Below are 18,520 nucleotides of genomic sequence, written 5' to 3'. Positions count from 1 at the left end.
TATATAGGTATCCTCCGATACTATACCATACATGAGCACAGCGCCGTTCTCTCTGACATCATACGCGCAATCTTTTTCAGAGTCCAACCTTCGGGCGGGGCTCCATGTCAATTTGCGACGTGCGGTGATTCTCCGTCCTTGAGCGCTGCTTACAGACACCTGTAGGCAAGCCTTACCGTGTCGGTGTCTCCCTCAAAGGTGGCTTATATAGCTCCTCCATCAGTGTGCTAGGACCATCTTCTTAGAACAGAGTGCGAGCGGTGTTCATAACCTGTCGCGTTTTCCACTAACATCGCGCGTACGGAGCTGTATAAAACAATCGCGTGTAGTGCGGGCCTTATATTGCATCATCGATATTACGAATAATCGGTCTGCATGCACCAGAGTGGCTGAGACCTTATTACTGATCTACATAATCATGATAGATCATATATATTATCTCCTAGCAATAAGGTCATTTTAGTTATGAATCCGCATGGTATAAGTACAAGTTCATTCATACAAGCACGAATGGAATGGCAGAGACACAAATGCATCCCAGTTTTGATTGAAGACGGGTCTGGTAGTGGTGATTATAACTCATACCTTAACTTGTTTTGTCGTGCTATCTTGATTGTGGGACTGCAGGAAAAGACCAATGTGGATGTGCTCTGGATAAAATCCTAAAATGTGAGCGACACTTTAGCGCAAGCGCGCATCGTTAAATTTTACTTGGGTTGATTCTGTGACTTTATGGCCCCAATTATTTTAACGCAGCTGTTGGCGTCTAGTTCACTGAGTTATCAAAAAATTCAACGCATGTAACTGACAGCTAAAACATTCTCAGATCATGTGTACTGTTTTTTGTAACTGGACCTCAAAATTGCTGGCAATGAGATAATAACATATGGCAACTAATATAGGAGAGATCACTCATTCAAACTCTCTAATGATATAATGCTCACAGAGTCAGGGGTTTAGTTCATAGTATATGGCTTGATTACCTCTCTCCTGTCAAAGTTAACATGACAGATTTCACAATGACGTTTGGACTTTCCCCATCTGAAGCAATTCATCTCTTAATTATAACAGACAAAGAGTTGATGCTGTTCAGTGCAGACCAACTGTACAATGCTCCTTTGGGAAGCTCTCCTGAAAATGGAATAGTTGTGGTGTTGGCCGTGCGTGCTACGATAGTCTTGTTATGCACATCGCACGTTTTCCCAAGGGGACACTAATATAATGTTAAGGAACAGGTAGCGTCTAGGCTTCTAGGGTTTTTTCAGCTAATTTAGGTGTACTATTTGCGCTGACATAAAAAGGTTTCATGGCTTCAATACCATTAGAAATTTATGTTTATTTATTTATTGTTTTAAAACTCACGCCTACGTTTGATTACACGACCGGTGGCGCCATCAACAGCGCACGATCTAGTAGAAAGGTTGCGCAAAACACTTTCAGCCAAGGGCTTAACAGTAACGTACCGAGCGAGGTATTTCTCTATTTTAGTTCAGGTTTCAAGCAAAAGGATTGTAATATCTTATAAACGACATATAGTTTCAGCTCTGTTATCATGCGAATAAATTTGCCCTAAATAATATCGTTTCGACCTTATACAAATGACAATTGTAGGTATAAACTATATTGCACGTTTGTGATTAGCTCTCACCACGCGTACTTCTGCCCAGAAATAAAAATGCAAGGATACGCAAGGTTTTTCCACGTCACGGTGGGCAGCCCACGGCGTCGCAGGGTGTCATCGGCGCGTTTCAAATTTGCGTAATAGCCTGTTGATGTGTAAATACTTAATTAAGCTATCTGGGTGACAAATTACATGTGGGTATAGACGATAGATTGGTGTAATCAAACTCCTTTACACATATATTGCAATAAGGGATTGCAAATTGGTCTCCTGTTAAATCACTATGAACACTGCGTTACTAGTTTACACTGAGAACCGTTCACTGTGTTCTTCAAAAAGTTATTTGGAATCGACCCGGTTTCACACAAGTTTTTCCCCGGTGATTTTGCATCTCTCCGGACTAAACGCTTGACTATAGCGCGGGCAGCCACCAGATTTGTTTTACTACGGGACAACGCTCGGGGGCTGCTGTTTGGGGGTATTAGGGCAAGACAGTAACAGCACTTGTTCGCTTCAATATCACTCAGGAACACGACGGCACGACAGCGCCCTAAAATTCAGCTGCATAGTTCGCCGCATGAGACACATTTATTTCTAGCACGCTGGGAAAACAATAACACTGCATATAATTCCGATACCTATATCCCCAACAGCCCCCGGCATCCAGCAATAGTACAATTCTGGTGTGCCGCGTTAGCGGAGTCGACAGTAATATCAGGAAGTATTTCGACTACGCGACTCCCGTTAATTTCGCACCCTTGTACTATATTTTTATATATTACTCTGATTTGTGTCACTGTCAGTGTGCAGCGGCGAGCCAGCGTTTGGTTGCAGATGGACCATTTGGCGCGCTTTACAGGAAATTGTCGATGCAATTAACTAGTGTAGAAAGAATGGTAGAGAAAGCATTAAGGACTTGGGGTAAGTACATAGATTTCGTATTGATTTAAGCATTTATTTACTATTGAACGCTCAACGTGCCTAGTGTTGTTTTTTGGAAGTTGGATGTGTCTAGATACAATAAGTGTACCCAACAAGAGTAGGGTCCAACGCGAGGCGAATGCTTTTCTTTGGAGGAGCCCTGAGCTGATTCAGTTTTAGGGTTGCCGTTTTTCGAGACTAGCAAACTTCCAATTGGGTGTTATTCTACAACAGCGAACCTTTCCTCACTATTTGGGACTTACTATGGATCACAATACTCTGTATTTAAAGGAATAATAGGCCATCGATTTGCAATTGTTGACGGTAATCGCTAGAGGGTGGGGTTGGCTACAAAACTAGCAGCTTTCGTGTTACGTGTTAGATCGGTACAGGTTACCTTATAGCCAAATTGTGCGTATGGAGTTTTGTCCAATTGTCACTAGCCCTGGTTACATTACAAGCGAAGACTTGAAATCAGTTGTGATGATATGTGCATCAACGTATCATTTACGCTGCCCGTAGAATCGCGTCGATCCAGGAGTCAAGCGCACTGACGTATAACATTTGTCGCGGCACGTATGTTTTGGACGCCTCGATGCATGGATCGGTGTCAGCAAGGTGTAACGTACCAGGGCCACAGACTTAAAACATGTGAAAAGTTAGAGATTAAATCACACGTACTATCACAGAAACGCTCTGAGGACAGCTGGAACAGACAAGTTCCTTCAGTCACGAGGCGTCCGTGTTTACAAAATCATGATGATAGACTTGCGCGTTGATGGCCATAGCGTTCGGCCACCTCTCTGCGCGTGATGCCTCGGGCACCATCCGAGCCGCATATGTGCAGTTGGGGAAGTGCGTACGTCACAAGGGTCAACTCAGAAATGGCGCTCAACATATCCGCCGCCCTCACTGTCGAATTTTGTAACACGTTATATTACTTTAATACAGGTTTATGTGGATAGCATAGTAAGTTCCAGCGATGAGCGCGGAGAAAGGTTCGTGTTGAGAATAGCTACTACTCAGGGTTCCTCCCAGCGTATGAAATTGAAACAGTGGGAGGGGAGGTGGTGTGGGGGGCTACAAGGGGGGAAGGAAGGGCTGGATATCTAGGGGCCCGAGTCCGGTCCGGGCGGGCGTGTTTTCTTTACCGTACACTAAATTAATGCGTAAAATCTGCCACCACACCATAGGACGGTATTTGGGGGCGGCGTTCTTGTATATATAGATAGCCGCAGTCGGCGTTTGTACAGGTTAGTGTTGGGGTTCGCGGACAGGCTAACTGTTGTGTATTGTGTGCTTGAGTCTGCAGTGCTGCGTTCGGATACTTTGATAAAATATACACGAGCACTTCCGAGAAGGTGTCCTCGCGGATGGGAATTCTTGCACTGCGACATCTCTGTTCCATGCAAGCTCGTGCTGAAACTTTTTTATTGTGGTCGTGGAATTTGAATCGGGCGGACGAGCTAATTAAACGGGGCGTTCTAACGATTTGAAACGGGCCGACGTAATTTACGAATGGCGCCAGCGCCTAATAATATGTAGCGCGCACGTAGTTGGGAGGACCCTTGCTACTAGTACTAGGGCTCATAGAGGGTCTCTCTCTTCCCAGGGTCACATGCCGGACGCGTATACCGGTTACTGGTACCGTACCCAGGGTGACGTTTCCGCTAGTACCTGGGGGGACATAGACCCTCTCAGCAGTTACTAGCGCTCTAGGGGAGCCTATAAGTACTGTTTGGCTGAAGAGGGGTCGTCATGCTCCAGCCGCGGTGTACTGCGGAACGTCCCTGGTACTATCTAAGTCATTTATGCCGGACGTACCTCGCCTACTCCACTAACGGAGTTTCTCGGGAGTCGCCTTACAGCACCCGCCCTAACACACGAAACCTAATCTTAACCATTAAGTGACCAGTGGTCGTTCCGGTTATACGGCGACCGTACCAGCGCCCAGGGTACGTTCTGGCAGTACCCTGGGGGACATAGACGGTAGACCCTATGACTCGTGACTAGGCCTACTGTACAGTGTACTGTTGTTGATTCAAAGTGTTTCACTATTTGACCACGAACTGACACAGGTAACAAACTGTGAACGTGGAGAATTCACATGTTCCGTTCTGTACATTTATTCTTATGTAGTACTAGTAATTCCCTACCTCAGATGTACTTTAAATTTACATAATCTTGTATTTTGTAGTTCGCACTCACACGCCGCATGTTTGTGTGCATCTTCAACTTTGTTCACGCTGGGGTTTCGAGTTTCCGCTTTGGTTAGCGCGATGGTACTGCCACCGCTATAACATCCTGTCCATCGCCGTTTTTTCGCGGTCGCAAAAACAGGAAAAAAGTTGTGGCGGGCTGCGACATGTGTTGGTTGCGGCGCATCACCATTTTTTATAAAGTGTACATGTAAAATAAAATGAAAATTTATTGTGAAAACAAAAGTGTTTGAAATTTGTGGCCTTTTATTGATCGCTGGAATCAAAGTACATCAACAACCACGGGTCCACGGCATATTTAGTAACGCCTGTGGACGACACTCGCTCATGACGTCACATCTGTCTTGTCAGGCCGCCGCAGCCACAGGCACTTAGAACTTTTTAATAGTAAAATTATGGTAAATAAACACGAAATGTGTTTACTACCAAACAAAGTCTTAATGTTTCTCTACTCTCTTTAGCACATTAATTATTGCCAATAATTTTCTGTAAATGTCGTTCAGATGCTCCTCCAGCTGCAATTAACACACAAGTATACCGCGCGCACGCCGCTGTGCACAAACATCTATAATAAAGAGAATTAAGATGACAAGAATAACTATATAATAATTAGGAGAGCGCCCGATAGCTCACTGTTCAACCGATGATCGAGTATAATCGATGATCGTGACATCACTAAGCGCTTGGTTCGAGCCACTGTTCAACCGATGATCGAGTATAATCGATGATCGTGACATCACTATTCTACATTGTAGAAAATACTCACCTTGCACGATTTGCTTTCTTTCCTGATGCAGCTCACTCTCTCGTTGTATCAACTGGCAAAACAATAAAGTACTCTGGTATAAAGAGCGGTAAATTCCTTTACTTCACACTTACACGCCTTCACTTTACCACCCTTCCTTTATCTAATGTAACTTTCATCTGCATTTCTTAACAGACCACATAAGAAGCACTATGATAGTCAGTCTTAGATATGATTCAAGCATTTCAGGAATGCGCAACACGCTCAAAAATATTTTTTTAAATCAGCGGACATACCGAAATAAATATAAAACAATAAATAGATAAGAAGAAATAAATAAATACCGAATCCATCTTGGCCTTGTTTTCTCGGATTGCTTCCTCCGTTTGTTTCAGCACGGCGTTAAGGTAAGTGTGGTGCATCTCCGCTGCCCTCCTCTCCTCCTTCGCCTCCTCCTCCTCCACGGATATCATCAGCAGCCGGTCACCGTGACTCGCCTGCCCCTCGCTCAGCGGCGGAGACGCGAGAATGCTGCGAGCGTTCGCTTGTTCGTCAGAGAGCAATGCCCGCCCATCGACGCTTCCCGCGCGACGAGCAACGCTGGCGCCCCCAGTGGCGGAAACCGGCGAGTCGACCGTACGTGGCGTCGGCGGCGTCGGTAGATCGCGTGTGCGTGCGTCACGCGATGTATCGGCACCACCTTGCGACCCCACCGCAGTGCTGTTGGGGGTTCCGTGTGTAGTGGAGCCAGCCGCATGCTGTGATGTATATGCGCTAGTATGGTATACGGACGCACCTCTACTGTGGGAATCACACGTGTTGTCTACGAATGGCGAAGTCGTCCCAGCAGTTTCGCTGTTCGGTGTACTCTGGTCTCCTGCAGAAGATGTCTGATCTACTGCGCCTGCAGGAAGAGTTGCATTGACGCTGCTTCGCACGCGGATAGCACCGGACGCTTCCCGCGCATCCGGGGCTCTCTCCCGCCGGCCAGACGTCGTCGTGATGTCCTCTTCCTCCATGAGAGAGACCCCCGCCTCACTCTCGCAGGCATCCTCCTTCAGCTCACGCTTTATGCACGCGATGACCGTGTTGAAATCGCGCGAGCCCGGGCAGGGGGCGCTGCTGTTGCGAGGCGGCACCATCCGACTTTCCGCCGAATCAGGATCCACCTTCAGATTCGCTTTTCGATCCGCGGGCGGCTGACTCGCCGGCTTTGTCGATGCGTCCCAGACATCGACGCCGCCCGAAAACTCCGTGAGTTCCGCTGAGAGGAGAGCCTCAATGCTCAGTGCCGCCTCCATCTTGTCGCTGCCATCCAAGCCGGCGTCCCCTGGCGGCCCCTCCATCACCGCGACGACAGGAAGCCCGGTCTTCCCCTCCGCGTCGATGCTGGTCGAGGAACAGACGGCAGGCGGCGGACCCTTGGATGCGCGCTTGTTTCCCTCGCTGATCGTACCGTGCTGATTTGTAGCCGATGGAGCGTCGGCCATCTTCCCTAAAAGATAACGCTGCAGTTTAAAAAATGCAATTTTCAAACCTTCTCGATGTGATCAAGACGATTTAACATGACACGTACGTGACTACGCACTTTTAACAAACGTGTTTGCTACTTTAGACATGCAAGTTAACAAAAATGACGCGCGCGCTTTCGATTTGCATGCCGCATACGTTATATTATATGTCACGTTGTCTCTAACTCTTAACAATCTGATTCTCTTCCTAATCTTACTCTCATACTCTTGACTCGCTAATTCACTGATCTGATCTGATCTGACCTGAAAATGACGCGGGCTCTTTCGATTGGCATGTCGCATACATTATATTATATGTCACGTTGTCTCTTGCTCTTAACAATCAGATTACTTCTAATCTTCCTTGCTATTTCACTGATCTGATATACAAGAGTGAGAATAACAATCTAATTCACCGATCGTAGAGTTCACTGGATGAACAAACTGCATACAACCTGTGATGGGGAGAGCGTGTAGCGGTGTGCCTCCTCCACTGTCGCCGTGGCCCCCGGACTCAGCTTCCATCATCAGATACTCATCCAGCATGGAGTAATCGTTATCCTCCCCAGGATCCTCCATCTTCACCGAGACACCCACAGCGGCGACGGCCGCAGCCGGTGCACGAGCCCTCGCCAGTGCCACCTGGTGTGTGCGGGCAAAACGTTAAATCGCGGCTGCGGCAAAATTACGTACTAACACCGGATGCAATTCAAACATGTCACTGCATAATATCAAGAGCTAATAAATACCTAGAGTGTACAACGGGAAAACGGGGAAATATTGCTATTTCACTACAATATTATTCTACTTTGTAAGCAGTTCTAGACTAAGTTCATGGTTTTGCGTTAAGCAGCATTCTTTGCTCTCTAAAATAAGACCAACCGCTTGTCTCTACGATACTCCTAGGCCGAGATATTGGAGCGTAATCATGCCTCCCACAGGCCTCACGTCACCTCGCATCCACAATATTCACTATCCTTCTCGCCTTTTGCGGGTCTGGCTATCGTTTTCCAGATATCTAAATCTATTAATAAGATTTTAATAACCAGATTCTGGCTATCTAAAATTTGGTACTCTTACTACACCATATAGTAACTGAGCTGCGTTGCAGAGACTTAATTTAGAAAACATTGCCGGCCCCATCATGACGGGCATTAGCCATGCTAGGAAAGACAATGGGAGATAAGGGCATAGGCGATGCCCCCGAAAGTCACCGATGATAACCGAAACGCCGTTCATTCATACAGTTATCGCGGAAAAAACCGAACTCTCACGAAGCCACTTTCCTAACCCGCAAAAGGCGAGAAGGATAGTGAATATTGTGGATGCAAGGTGCCGTGAGGCCTGTGGGAGGGGAAGTTTACGAGCCAATATCTCAGCCTAGGAGTATCGTATTGACAAGCGGTTGGTCTTGTTTTAGAGAGCAAACAATTCTGCTTAATGCAATACCATAAAATTATTCTAGACTCGCAGGCAAAGTAGAATAATATTGCCGTGAAATAGCACTATTTTCCCGTTTTTCCGTTGTACACTCTAGGTATTTATTAGCTCTTGATAATATTAATGCGTAACTCAAAAATTGGAAGTTGTGTGCTGAAGTGAACGGGCACAAAATGTTAATTTCACGAGTTAGAACACACTTAGAATGTTACCTATATATCTTCCTGAATATACCTATTTCCTATATAGTTATATAGTATATTTAGTTACCTATAACTTCCCGTTGTTGAAACTGCTTGGCATCTAGGTAACTATTAAATAATGCTCTCTCTATATATATATAGCTATAGTACTTATGTGCTGACCACAAACCTGTTCAGAATTGTGCGCGGGCATGTTACTGTCAGACGAAGATTCTTCCGTAAACCCGGACGATTCCTGCTGCAGTATGTCCTGTATTTCGCTCCAGATGCTGTCTGGCAACTCTAGATCCGCTAAAACAGGCGTCAACACACGTTCAACAATGAAAATTTCTGGGGCATTCAGAAACGCATGTGCGAAATGTACAACCTGTTGTGGCACTATTGTGGAGCTAACGACCTACACAATTGCTCATAGTCATCTCTATCGAGTCGATGACTAAAAATAACCATACCTAAATCAGCAAACTCTGCAGGCAGTTCTAACATCTCCTCGGATACCATGGCTTCTTTCTTCGCCGAACACCGCTGCCCAGCCGAATCGAGGACCATTTCCGACGTGCCCATATTGATGTTGAAACGTGGTAGTGACATTTTCTTGCTGGCTGTGTAGCACTGTAATTATCAATGGCATTACTTCAATCGTGATTTTTTCCCTTCAACTCTTCCCTTTCCTCTTCCTCTAATATATGCAGTTTAAATACACTATTTCAAAAAAAAGAAAATGACAACAAGAATGCCATGAGAATGCATAGAAATAGCGAGCGAAATGCAGTGCACCACTTTACAAGGGAAAGTACCCATCATGCATTAATAATTTATTGACCATTTATAACATCTACTTCAATGATCTTTATGACTAGGTTACTGAATGGTGTCCTGCTAGTAAAGCCTGAAGGATTTACACTGCCCACGAGTTACAATTTGCCCAAGGTACAGAATGTCCAACTATTCAATGCAGGAAAAAGTAATGCATGCAAATTAATGCATGTGGCCAACTGAAGAAACAGAAGCGATTAGAAATGAGGTAGCAGGAAAGACACACTGCACAGGCGTACGATGACAAACCCATTCACATGCTTGCGAACGACTTAGATATTCTGATACAGCCAACCAACCTTGACGAAGTGTGTGAGCTGCATGCGTTGCATCCGTGATCGAGGCATCGTGACCATCTTCATCAGCTCAGCTTTCGTTACCGGTTTCTTCACAGCTCTCACCACTGCTCTTCTCTCTGCAACCTCCTTCTTCCTGCACTCGTCTTCTTCTTCTCTTCCACTGCTCTCCTCCGTGTCCCTCCTCCCGTGCTGCTCCTCCATCTCACGTTTCACTACCGTGGTCGCTACGAAACCCTCTGTTCTTCTCGTGTCTTTACCGATCTCCTGCATCCGTTTCTCGGGCTGCGTGACCTCATTCGTGGGCTTTCCCACTTCGCCTGCCGTCGTCGCGCATTCTGCGATCTTCCCCGGTTTGCACGCTACGGCAGCCTCCCCGCTCTTCCCGTTGCTGCCCTTTCTTAACTCTTTCCCTCTGCGCTGCAAGGCAACATCCGTCACTCCGCTTCCCTCAGAGCTACTCCCTTTCTGGCGACTCGCAGAGCGGGGAACTTTCGTGGGACGTACTGCCGTGCGCGCCCCGCCTTTGACCTCCGCGTTCGTTCTCTTACATTTCTCCTGTTTCAAGGTGGGAGAGGCGCGGGTTTTCTTCGACTGTTGTTTCGGCTGCGCTCTGCTACTTTTCGTCAGCTTCTCTTCGCGTTGTTTCTCCTCAGGACGCGCGCTGCGCATCGTCGGATCTCCCTTCGTGTCTATGAAGAACAAATCGTTGGTGCTTGACACCACACTGCTGTGCTCCTCCCCTGCCGACCCCGCATTCTGTCGACCTCCACTTGCGCGAACTTTCTCCGTCCGTTCGTTCGAAACGGCGAGTCTCTCTTGCCTGCTGTCTGCCGCCCCCACCGGCCGCCGACCCCCGCCCGACGTCTCACATGCACCACTCGCGCAAACCTTCTCCGCTCGTTCGTTCGAAATGCCGAGTCTCTCTTGCCTGCTGTCTGCCAAAAACTGCGATCCGTTATCGCGTGAGTGGGAATTAACACCCGCGGGTTCGCTTCGCACCGGTGTAGCGAGTAGTGGTGGCTTTCTGATAGACTCGCGCTCGATATTTCGTGTTGCAGCGGCCTGCGATCGCGGCCCGAAGTCGGTGAAAAGCGGCGCGTATGACCTGTCTTGGTAGAATGGGTCGCGCGGAGCCGTGGTGCCTCTGCTGTCGTAATGAGGCTGCTGCCATCCCTCGTCTCCGCGTCTCCTCTCGTAGGCTGCGTCGTTTTGCTGGTGATGATAGTCTTGGGGGTTCGACCAACGTTGCCAGTAGGTATTACCACTGCCGCCGCCGCCACAACCAGGAGCACCGTGTCCAGTGTTCTGGTTCCACCACGACAGGCTGTGTTTAGACGCAGCGTTACCCCAGCCACGACCTCTGTCTGCACTGTTCCTTTTCATCCACTCCCTGCCCGGATTTCTGGAGTTCTGGTGCATGGCACCGTCGTTCCAATAAATCTGCTGTGTTGGTGGTGTTCTACCTAGTCTTAATTCATCATCACGTGGACCTCCTCTGCTATAATGATCAAATCTTAAGTTGAATAAACTTGGAGGTGGTTCGTTCAGCCTCGTGGGATATTTCGGAAAGTCTGACCAGCCGTTGTGCCACGGCTGTCTTTTCTCAGCCACGGGTTCCTCTCTGTTGTTGACGCTTTGAGGCAGCCCTTCATGTGACACGGCACTCGTATTCCTGAAAGCAAAACAATAGACAGATTACGGAAAAACATGTGGCCTCAAGATCACAGACTCAGTGATATGATCAACGGTACAAAGTTCCTCGATATTTCTTTATCTGTAGCAATCAGTTTCTGTTATTATTTATATAAGAAAGCACATTTATTTGTCCGTAAATATCCATCGGTCAAGCAAAAAACTATTGCTTGAAATTAAGAGATTTATGTATACTTGGGGTTTCATTTACAAGTTTCACGGATTTTTTTATTACAAACTACAATAATGTATGTACAAGATATATATATATATATATATATATATATATATATATATATATATATATATACATACATATACATACATGAGCACACGCACGTTCATTCTACAATGCATACCTGATTTTTTTCGGATCAACCTTGGCCGGCTCTCGTCCTTGTGCTTTGCGCAACTGTAGCAAGGCCTTACCGTGCCGTGCTTCCTCAAGGTGGCTGTTATAATCCTTCAGTGTGCTAGAGACATTCTTACACAGAGTGCAGCGGTGTTTCAAACCCCTGTCATCATGTAATAAAAATCCGTGACACTTATTGCATCATCGATATTACAATATCCTCTGCATGCAGACTACTGAAGACCTTATTACTAATACATTATAATGATAATCATATATATATAATCATACATGTCATATATAATCATAATAATACACAACCATAATCATTCATACAAGTATCGATGAGACTGCACACAAAATGCGTTTGAAGGTTTATGGCTCATGCGTGATATATACCTACTTGTTTTTCTTCTCTATCTTGATGTGGTGCAGAAAAGACCAAGTGTGCTCTTGAAAATCCTAAAATGTTTTTAAGAACATCGTACATTTTTAGTGTCTTCGTGACATTTACCTGCCCATCTATATTTTTTGCTCTATTCTGATGTAGTGCAGAAAAAGTTCAAGCATGCTACTGAACGTCCTAAAAACATTTCTAAGAATATTGTACTTTTTTTTAAACTTTACCTCAAAAATTGTGATGAATAATAAATATGGCAACATAATATAGAATCCCTCATTCAAACTTCTAATGTAATAATGTCACAGAGTGGGGTTAGTTGCATAGGCATAGGCTTGATTACCTCTCTGCTGTCAAAGTTAACATGACAGATTTCACAAGACGTTGGACTTTCACCCATCTGAAAAGATTCATTTCATTATAAACAGACAAAGAGTTGATGTTCAGTCAGACCAATTACAATGTGCTTTGGAAGCTCTCTTGAAAATGGAATATTGTGGTGTGTGGGTGCGTGCATACGTGTATTGTTATGACATGCACGTTTTCCCAAGGGAACAACTAATATAATGTTAAAGGAACAGTAGCCTCTAGGTTCTAGGGTTATTTTCAGCTAATTTAGGTTATAATTGCGCTACATAAAAAGTTTCATGGTTCAATCACCATTAGAAATATTTTTTTTTTTATGTTTTAAAACTAACGACTACAGTTTGATTACAACGACGGTGGCGCCACTCAAGCGCACGATCTGAGAAGTTGCGCAAAACCACTTTCCAGCAAGGGCTACAGTACAGACCGAGGGTCATTTCTTATTTATTCATTTAAAAGCAAAAGGATTGTAATATCTTATAAACGACATATAGTTTCAGTTTATAATATGGATAAATTTGCCCTAAAATGAATATCGTTCGGTTAAATAGCATTTAGGTATAAATATAATTGCACTTTTGTGATTAGCCCTCGTCCATTTACCTGCAAAATAAAAATGCAAATACGCAACTTTTTCAGGGTGGCAGCACGGTCGCGGTGTCATGGCGCCCGTTCAAAATTTCGTAAGCGTTGATGTGTAATAATTAATTAAGTATCTGGTGACAATACATGTGGGTATAGACGATTAATTGTTTAATCAAACTCTTTCACATATATTGCAATAGGATTCCAAATTTGATCTCCTTTAATCATATGACACCACTAGTTTACCGTGAAAATCATATGTGTTCTTCAAACAAAGTTTTTGAAATACAACACGGTTTCACACAGTTTTCCCCGTGATTTCGATCTCTCCGACTAACTTGATATAGCGCGGGCAGCACCAGATTGTTACTACGGACGCTGCGGGCTTTGGGGGATATTAGGCAAGCAACAGTAACAGCACTATTGTTTCGCTCATTATCATCAAGAACACGATGCCAACAACACAGCTAAATCACCTGCTAGCTCGCCTTGAGCACACATATATTTTTAGCACGCTGGAAACACAAATACACACTGCATAAACAATTCTATGCTAATATCCCGCAACAGCCCCAGCATCCATAGTAACAAATCTGGTGCTGGCTGCGTGTGGAGTCCGACAGTAAATCAGGCAAGTATTTGACGTCCGGACACCCGTTAATTTCGACCCTGTAATATAATATAATTTATATATTACTATATATTATGTTCACTGTCAGTGTGCAGCGCAGCCATGGCGGCAGCCAGCGTTTGTTGCAGCGATGAGCTTTGAGCCATTTACAGGAAATTGTCCGGCATAATAAGTGAAAGAGAAGTATAGAAACATTGAGACTTTGGTAGTAAATACATTTCGTATTTATTTAGCATTATTTTATTGAAACGCTCAAGTGCCTGTGGTTTTCTTGGAAGCTGGAGTGTCGCCAGATACAATATGTAACCCAACAAGAGTAGGGTCACACACGCGAGCCTATTTTTTTCTTTGAGGAGGCCCCTTGAGTGATTCACTCAGGGCGGTTTTTATGGTGCGTTTTTCAAAGACTATACAACTTCCAAACTGGGTTTATTCTAAAACACGAACCTTTCTCCCCACTATCCTGGGACTTACTATGTATCACAATACCTCTGTATTAACGGAATATAGGTCCATTGATTATCCAACTTTGACGAATGCTAGAGTATCTGCACCTTGTGTAGTTAATAAGTACATTAACTTACTTTATACGCAAACGTGTATTAGTTTACCTCCAATGTCACTGCTGGTTACATTTACAAACAAAGACTTGAAATCAGTTCGTTGATATGTATCAACGTATCATTTACGTGCGGCGTAACATGTCATCAGGAGTCAAGCAATGACGTAAACATTTCGTGCGGCCCGTATGTTTTGGACGCCAGATGAAACGGAGGTGTCAGCGGTGTAACACGGCCAACGGACTAAACATGGAAATAGAGTAAAACACCACGTACTAATTGACGGACCTCGTGGACAGCCCTGACAAAAAGTTCCTTATCACGAGCGTCCATGTTTACGAAAGTCAATGAGGATAGCATTGCGTACGGCGCGAGCATGCGTGCAAAAATGTCCGGTGCACTATAAAATCTGTATCACACCCGCTTCGTGGCAGCGGTTTGAAACTGTAAAACAACTGATTTTTGGACTGTGGATTTCAAATTAGACATTTCTTAGTAATTAGCAGTGATATTGGACAAACTAATACCGTTTGGCTATAAAGTAATGTAGCTTATTAACTACACAAGGTGCCAGTTACTCTAGCATTTTGTCAACATTGGCATAATCAATGGACCTATTATTCCTTTAAACTATTATAACCTGTTACACAATTTCGAAGCCACCTCGCTGTGCCTCGGGCACCCACAAAGCGCTATGCGCATTGGGAATGCGTACGTCAGCAGGTCAACGAGAAATGGCGCTCAATATATCCGCCGCTCGTCACTTGGAATTTTTGTAACACAGTTATATTAGTTTAATACAGAGATTGTGATACATAGCTAAGTTCCAGGATAGCGGAGAAAGGTTCGTGTTGAGAATAGCTACTACCACAGGACCTGAAACGAAAAAAAAAAAAAAAAGTGTTATCATATATAAATAGGGAAGGGATCTAACTCCGCGCACGCTGGCGATCACAGTAACCTTTCATTTGAGCTCCAACCACAAGACAAATTCACACTTATTCTTATCAACTTTGGCACCATATCAAAGCCAGATGTATCCACTTCGAGCCATGCACAACAATTAATCGCACCCCTGTACTCGATTCCACAATTAGAGCCGTTAAACTTGGTGGCACCCACTGTTTTTGCCAATGCGAAAAATTACTTGTCAGCAACTTGTAACCGAGTCGCGATAAAATGGCTAGATCTCAGCAATCAGACAACCGAACACAAAAGCACCTTGATACCGTTTTAACCGTCCGGGATCAGGAAATCTGAAAATCCACACGCGGTTCCGTTCTCTTCTGGATTGTCACAACTATTGTCCAATTTATCAGACTTTCGTAACTTCCAACGTAAACAAACCAGCTATGATTAGTGAATTAAGAACTACCCCCGCACTCAACAGGCTCGTCGCTGATAGTCGGCAGTAACTCTGCTGTAACTGAAAAATCAACGAAAAATCAAGGTAAATGTTCTCAAGGTAAGGTATCAAGGTAAAAGTTCAAAGATAAATTTCCAGTTCTTGAAGATATTTACCTTGATCTTTTGTTGATTTTTTCAGTTACAGCAGAGTTACTGCGACTAATCAGCGACGAGCCGGTGTTGAGTGCGGGGTAGTTCTTAATTCACTAATCATGGCGGTTTGTTTTACGTTGGAAGTTACGAAAGTCTTGATAAATTGGAACAATAGTTGTGACAATTCCAGAAGAGAAGAACCGGCGTGTGGATTTTCAGTTTCCTGATCCCGGACGGTTAAAACGCGGTATCAAGGTCTTTGTGTTCGGTTGTCTGATTGCTGAGATCTAGCCATTTTTATTCGCGACTCGGTTACAAGTTGTGACAAGTAATTTTTCCGCATTGGGCAAAAACAGTGGTTTGCACAAGTTTAAACGCTCTAATGTGGAATCGAGGTACAGGGGTGGATTAATTGTTGTGCATGGTCGAAGTGGATACCATCTGGCTGTGATATGGTGCAAAAGTTGATAGAATAAGTGTGAATTTCTGTCTGTGGTTGGAGCTCAAATGAAAGGTTACTGTGATCGCCTAGCGTGCGGAGTTAGATCCCTTCCCTATTCTATATATATAACACTTTTTTTTTTTTTCGCCTCAGGTCCCTGTGGCTACTACTACTACTAGTACTAGGGCTCATAGGGTCTATGTCCCCCAGGGTACTGCCGGAACGTATACCGGTATACTGTACCGTACCCAGGGTACGTTCGCAGTCCGACCGCTCCAGTACCCGATGGCACGGGACATGACGGTAAGACCCTATGACTCATGAGCACTACTCCACTAGGTTTACTGAGAACTGTGTTGGATTCAGTGTTTTCACTATTTGACCACGAACTGGACACAGTTAACAAACTGTGAACGTGGAGAATTCACATGTTCCGTTCTGTACATTTATTCTTATGTAGTACTAGTAATTCCTCCTACCTCAGATGTACTTTAAATTTACATAATCTTGTATTTTGTAGTTCGCACTCACACGGCATCGCATGTTGTGTGGCATCTTCAATCTTGTTCACGCTGGGGTTTCGAGTTTCGCGTTCGGTTAGCGGCGATGGTACTGCCACCGCTATAAACATCCTGTCCATCGCCGTTTTTTCGCGGTGGCGCAAAAAACAGGAAAAAAGTTGTGGCGGGCTGCGAACATGTGTTGGTCGCGGTCGCACCACAATATTTTTATAAAGTATACATGTAAAATAAAATGCGAATTTATTGTTAAAACAAAAGTGTTTGAAATTTGTGGCTTTTTATGGATGCATCGCTGGAATCAAAGTACATCACAACCTGAGCTCTAGTAGCTATAGCCTCTCCTCCGCCACATATCCTGCGCAAACTGTACGCGGGGCTATCAGTTACTAAGAGCGTATCAAAACCATGCAAGGGCCACGGATATTTAGTATACGCCTGTGGAGCGACACTCGCTCATGACGTCACATTGTCCTACCAGGCTCGCGCCGCAGCCACAGGCCAACTTGAAACTTTAATAGTAAAATTATGGTAAATAAACACGAAATGTAGTTACAACCAAATAATAGTCTTAATGTTCTCGTACTGCTCTTTAGGCAATTAATTATTGCCATAATTTTCTGTAAATGCCGTTCAGATGCTACCTCCAGCTGCAATTAAGTCACACAAGTATACCGCGCGCGACGCCGCTGTGCAAACATCTTAATAACAGAGGACATTAAAGTATGACAGAGAATAAGCTTATAATAATTAGGACAGGCGCCCGATAGCCTGTAGGGTGCAAAAACTCCTACTTTTTTCCCCCGTCGCTTCGCATTCGTCCTGTCGCTCACATCCTCCATTATTATGTTAACCGTCCCTCAGCTAACTGTTTCTAGTGCGCGGCTTTCCTCATCTCCGTCACCTCTCTCTCGCTCATCTCTCCTTCTGTCTCACTCTCTCTCTCGTCTCTCTCTCTTTCTCTATTCTTTTCTCTCGCTCTCTCATCTCTCTCTCTCTCTTCTCTCTCTCGCAAGCGTATAGTTAGCCAGTCTTCTTCAGTCCGTACTGCACGTCTGAAACGGTGCTCGTACATGCGCAATATCCCCGAGAACAATAATAATTGGCGAAAATTATCCATTTAATATGGAGGGGAGATATTATAGCATAGTTTTATATGATAACATTCCATCAGTAGACCTCTCGTAACTGAGAGGAAGAACACCTTGTGTAACATATGTGATGTAGATATGTTTAAATAGAGTATAGTCAGTGGAGCTAGACTAGGGGTTGTTTTAGTAATAGTCTATCTAGAGTCTAGACACAGCGTCGCGCATCTTGTTGCGGCTATACATTGATGTATTAGGAGAATTGTAAACGTGTTTTAGGTCGGGAGTTTCTAGAGTGACTGTGAAATGGGTGGTGAGCAGAGCGGGTGTAGACATGTGGGATTATGGCGGGATTTTTGGAGAGAGCGCACACACGCGCGTGCATGTGCACGTTGCGTTGTCTTTGTGCAAGATGGACACACTGTGTGCGAGCAGTTATTAAAGTTTATTCCGGTTACCACACAACTTTGGATTTCTATATCATCATGTATACATTGAACTCTTAATTCAACGTTACAAATCCATAACATTCCATCAGTAGACCTTTCGTAACTGAGAGGAAGAAGACTTTGCATGTAAGGTCCCCGCTGCATATACCAATCAGTACACAA

At 44.6% G+C, this 18,520-nt stretch overlaps 1 protein-coding gene across 3 annotated transcripts in view; it reads right to left on the bottom strand.

The window, feature by feature from the left end:
* The window catches only part of LOC106820385, a 30,292-nt gene extending 13,445 nt beyond the window's left edge, over positions 1-16,847 (bottom strand). For all 3 annotated transcript variants that reach the window (XM_014824910.1, XM_014824914.1, XM_014824920.1), the window contains exons 1-10: positions 16,783-16,847; positions 12,563-12,619; positions 12,223-12,281; positions 11,827-11,982; positions 9,776-11,447; positions 9,113-9,272; positions 8,830-8,951; positions 7,473-7,659; positions 5,851-7,001; positions 5,528-5,579 (exon numbers count right to left, since the gene is read on the bottom strand). In XM_014824910.1, the coding sequence (XP_014680396.1) occupies positions 5,528-5,579; positions 5,851-7,001; positions 7,473-7,659; positions 8,830-8,951; positions 9,113-9,272; positions 9,776-11,447; positions 11,827-11,982; positions 12,223-12,281; positions 12,563-12,619 (3,616 nt within the window). In that variant the 5' untranslated portion in view covers positions 16,783-16,847. The remainder of the gene's footprint in view (positions 1-5,527; positions 5,580-5,850; positions 7,002-7,472; positions 7,660-8,829; positions 8,952-9,112; positions 9,273-9,775; positions 11,448-11,826; positions 11,983-12,222; positions 12,282-12,562; positions 12,620-16,782) is intronic.
* Positions 16,848-18,520: the final 1,673 nt, after the last annotated feature.

The sequence above is a fragment of the Priapulus caudatus genome, unplaced genomic scaffold (genome assembly GCF_000485595.1).
Source record: "Priapulus caudatus unplaced genomic scaffold, Priapulus_caudatus-5.0.1 Scaffold41, whole genome shotgun sequence".
NCBI lineage: Eukaryota > Metazoa > Priapulida > Priapulimorpha > Priapulimorphida > Priapulidae > Priapulus > Priapulus caudatus.
Note: the sequence above shows the minus strand (reverse complement) of the source record. Positions and strands in the feature narration are given on the sequence as shown.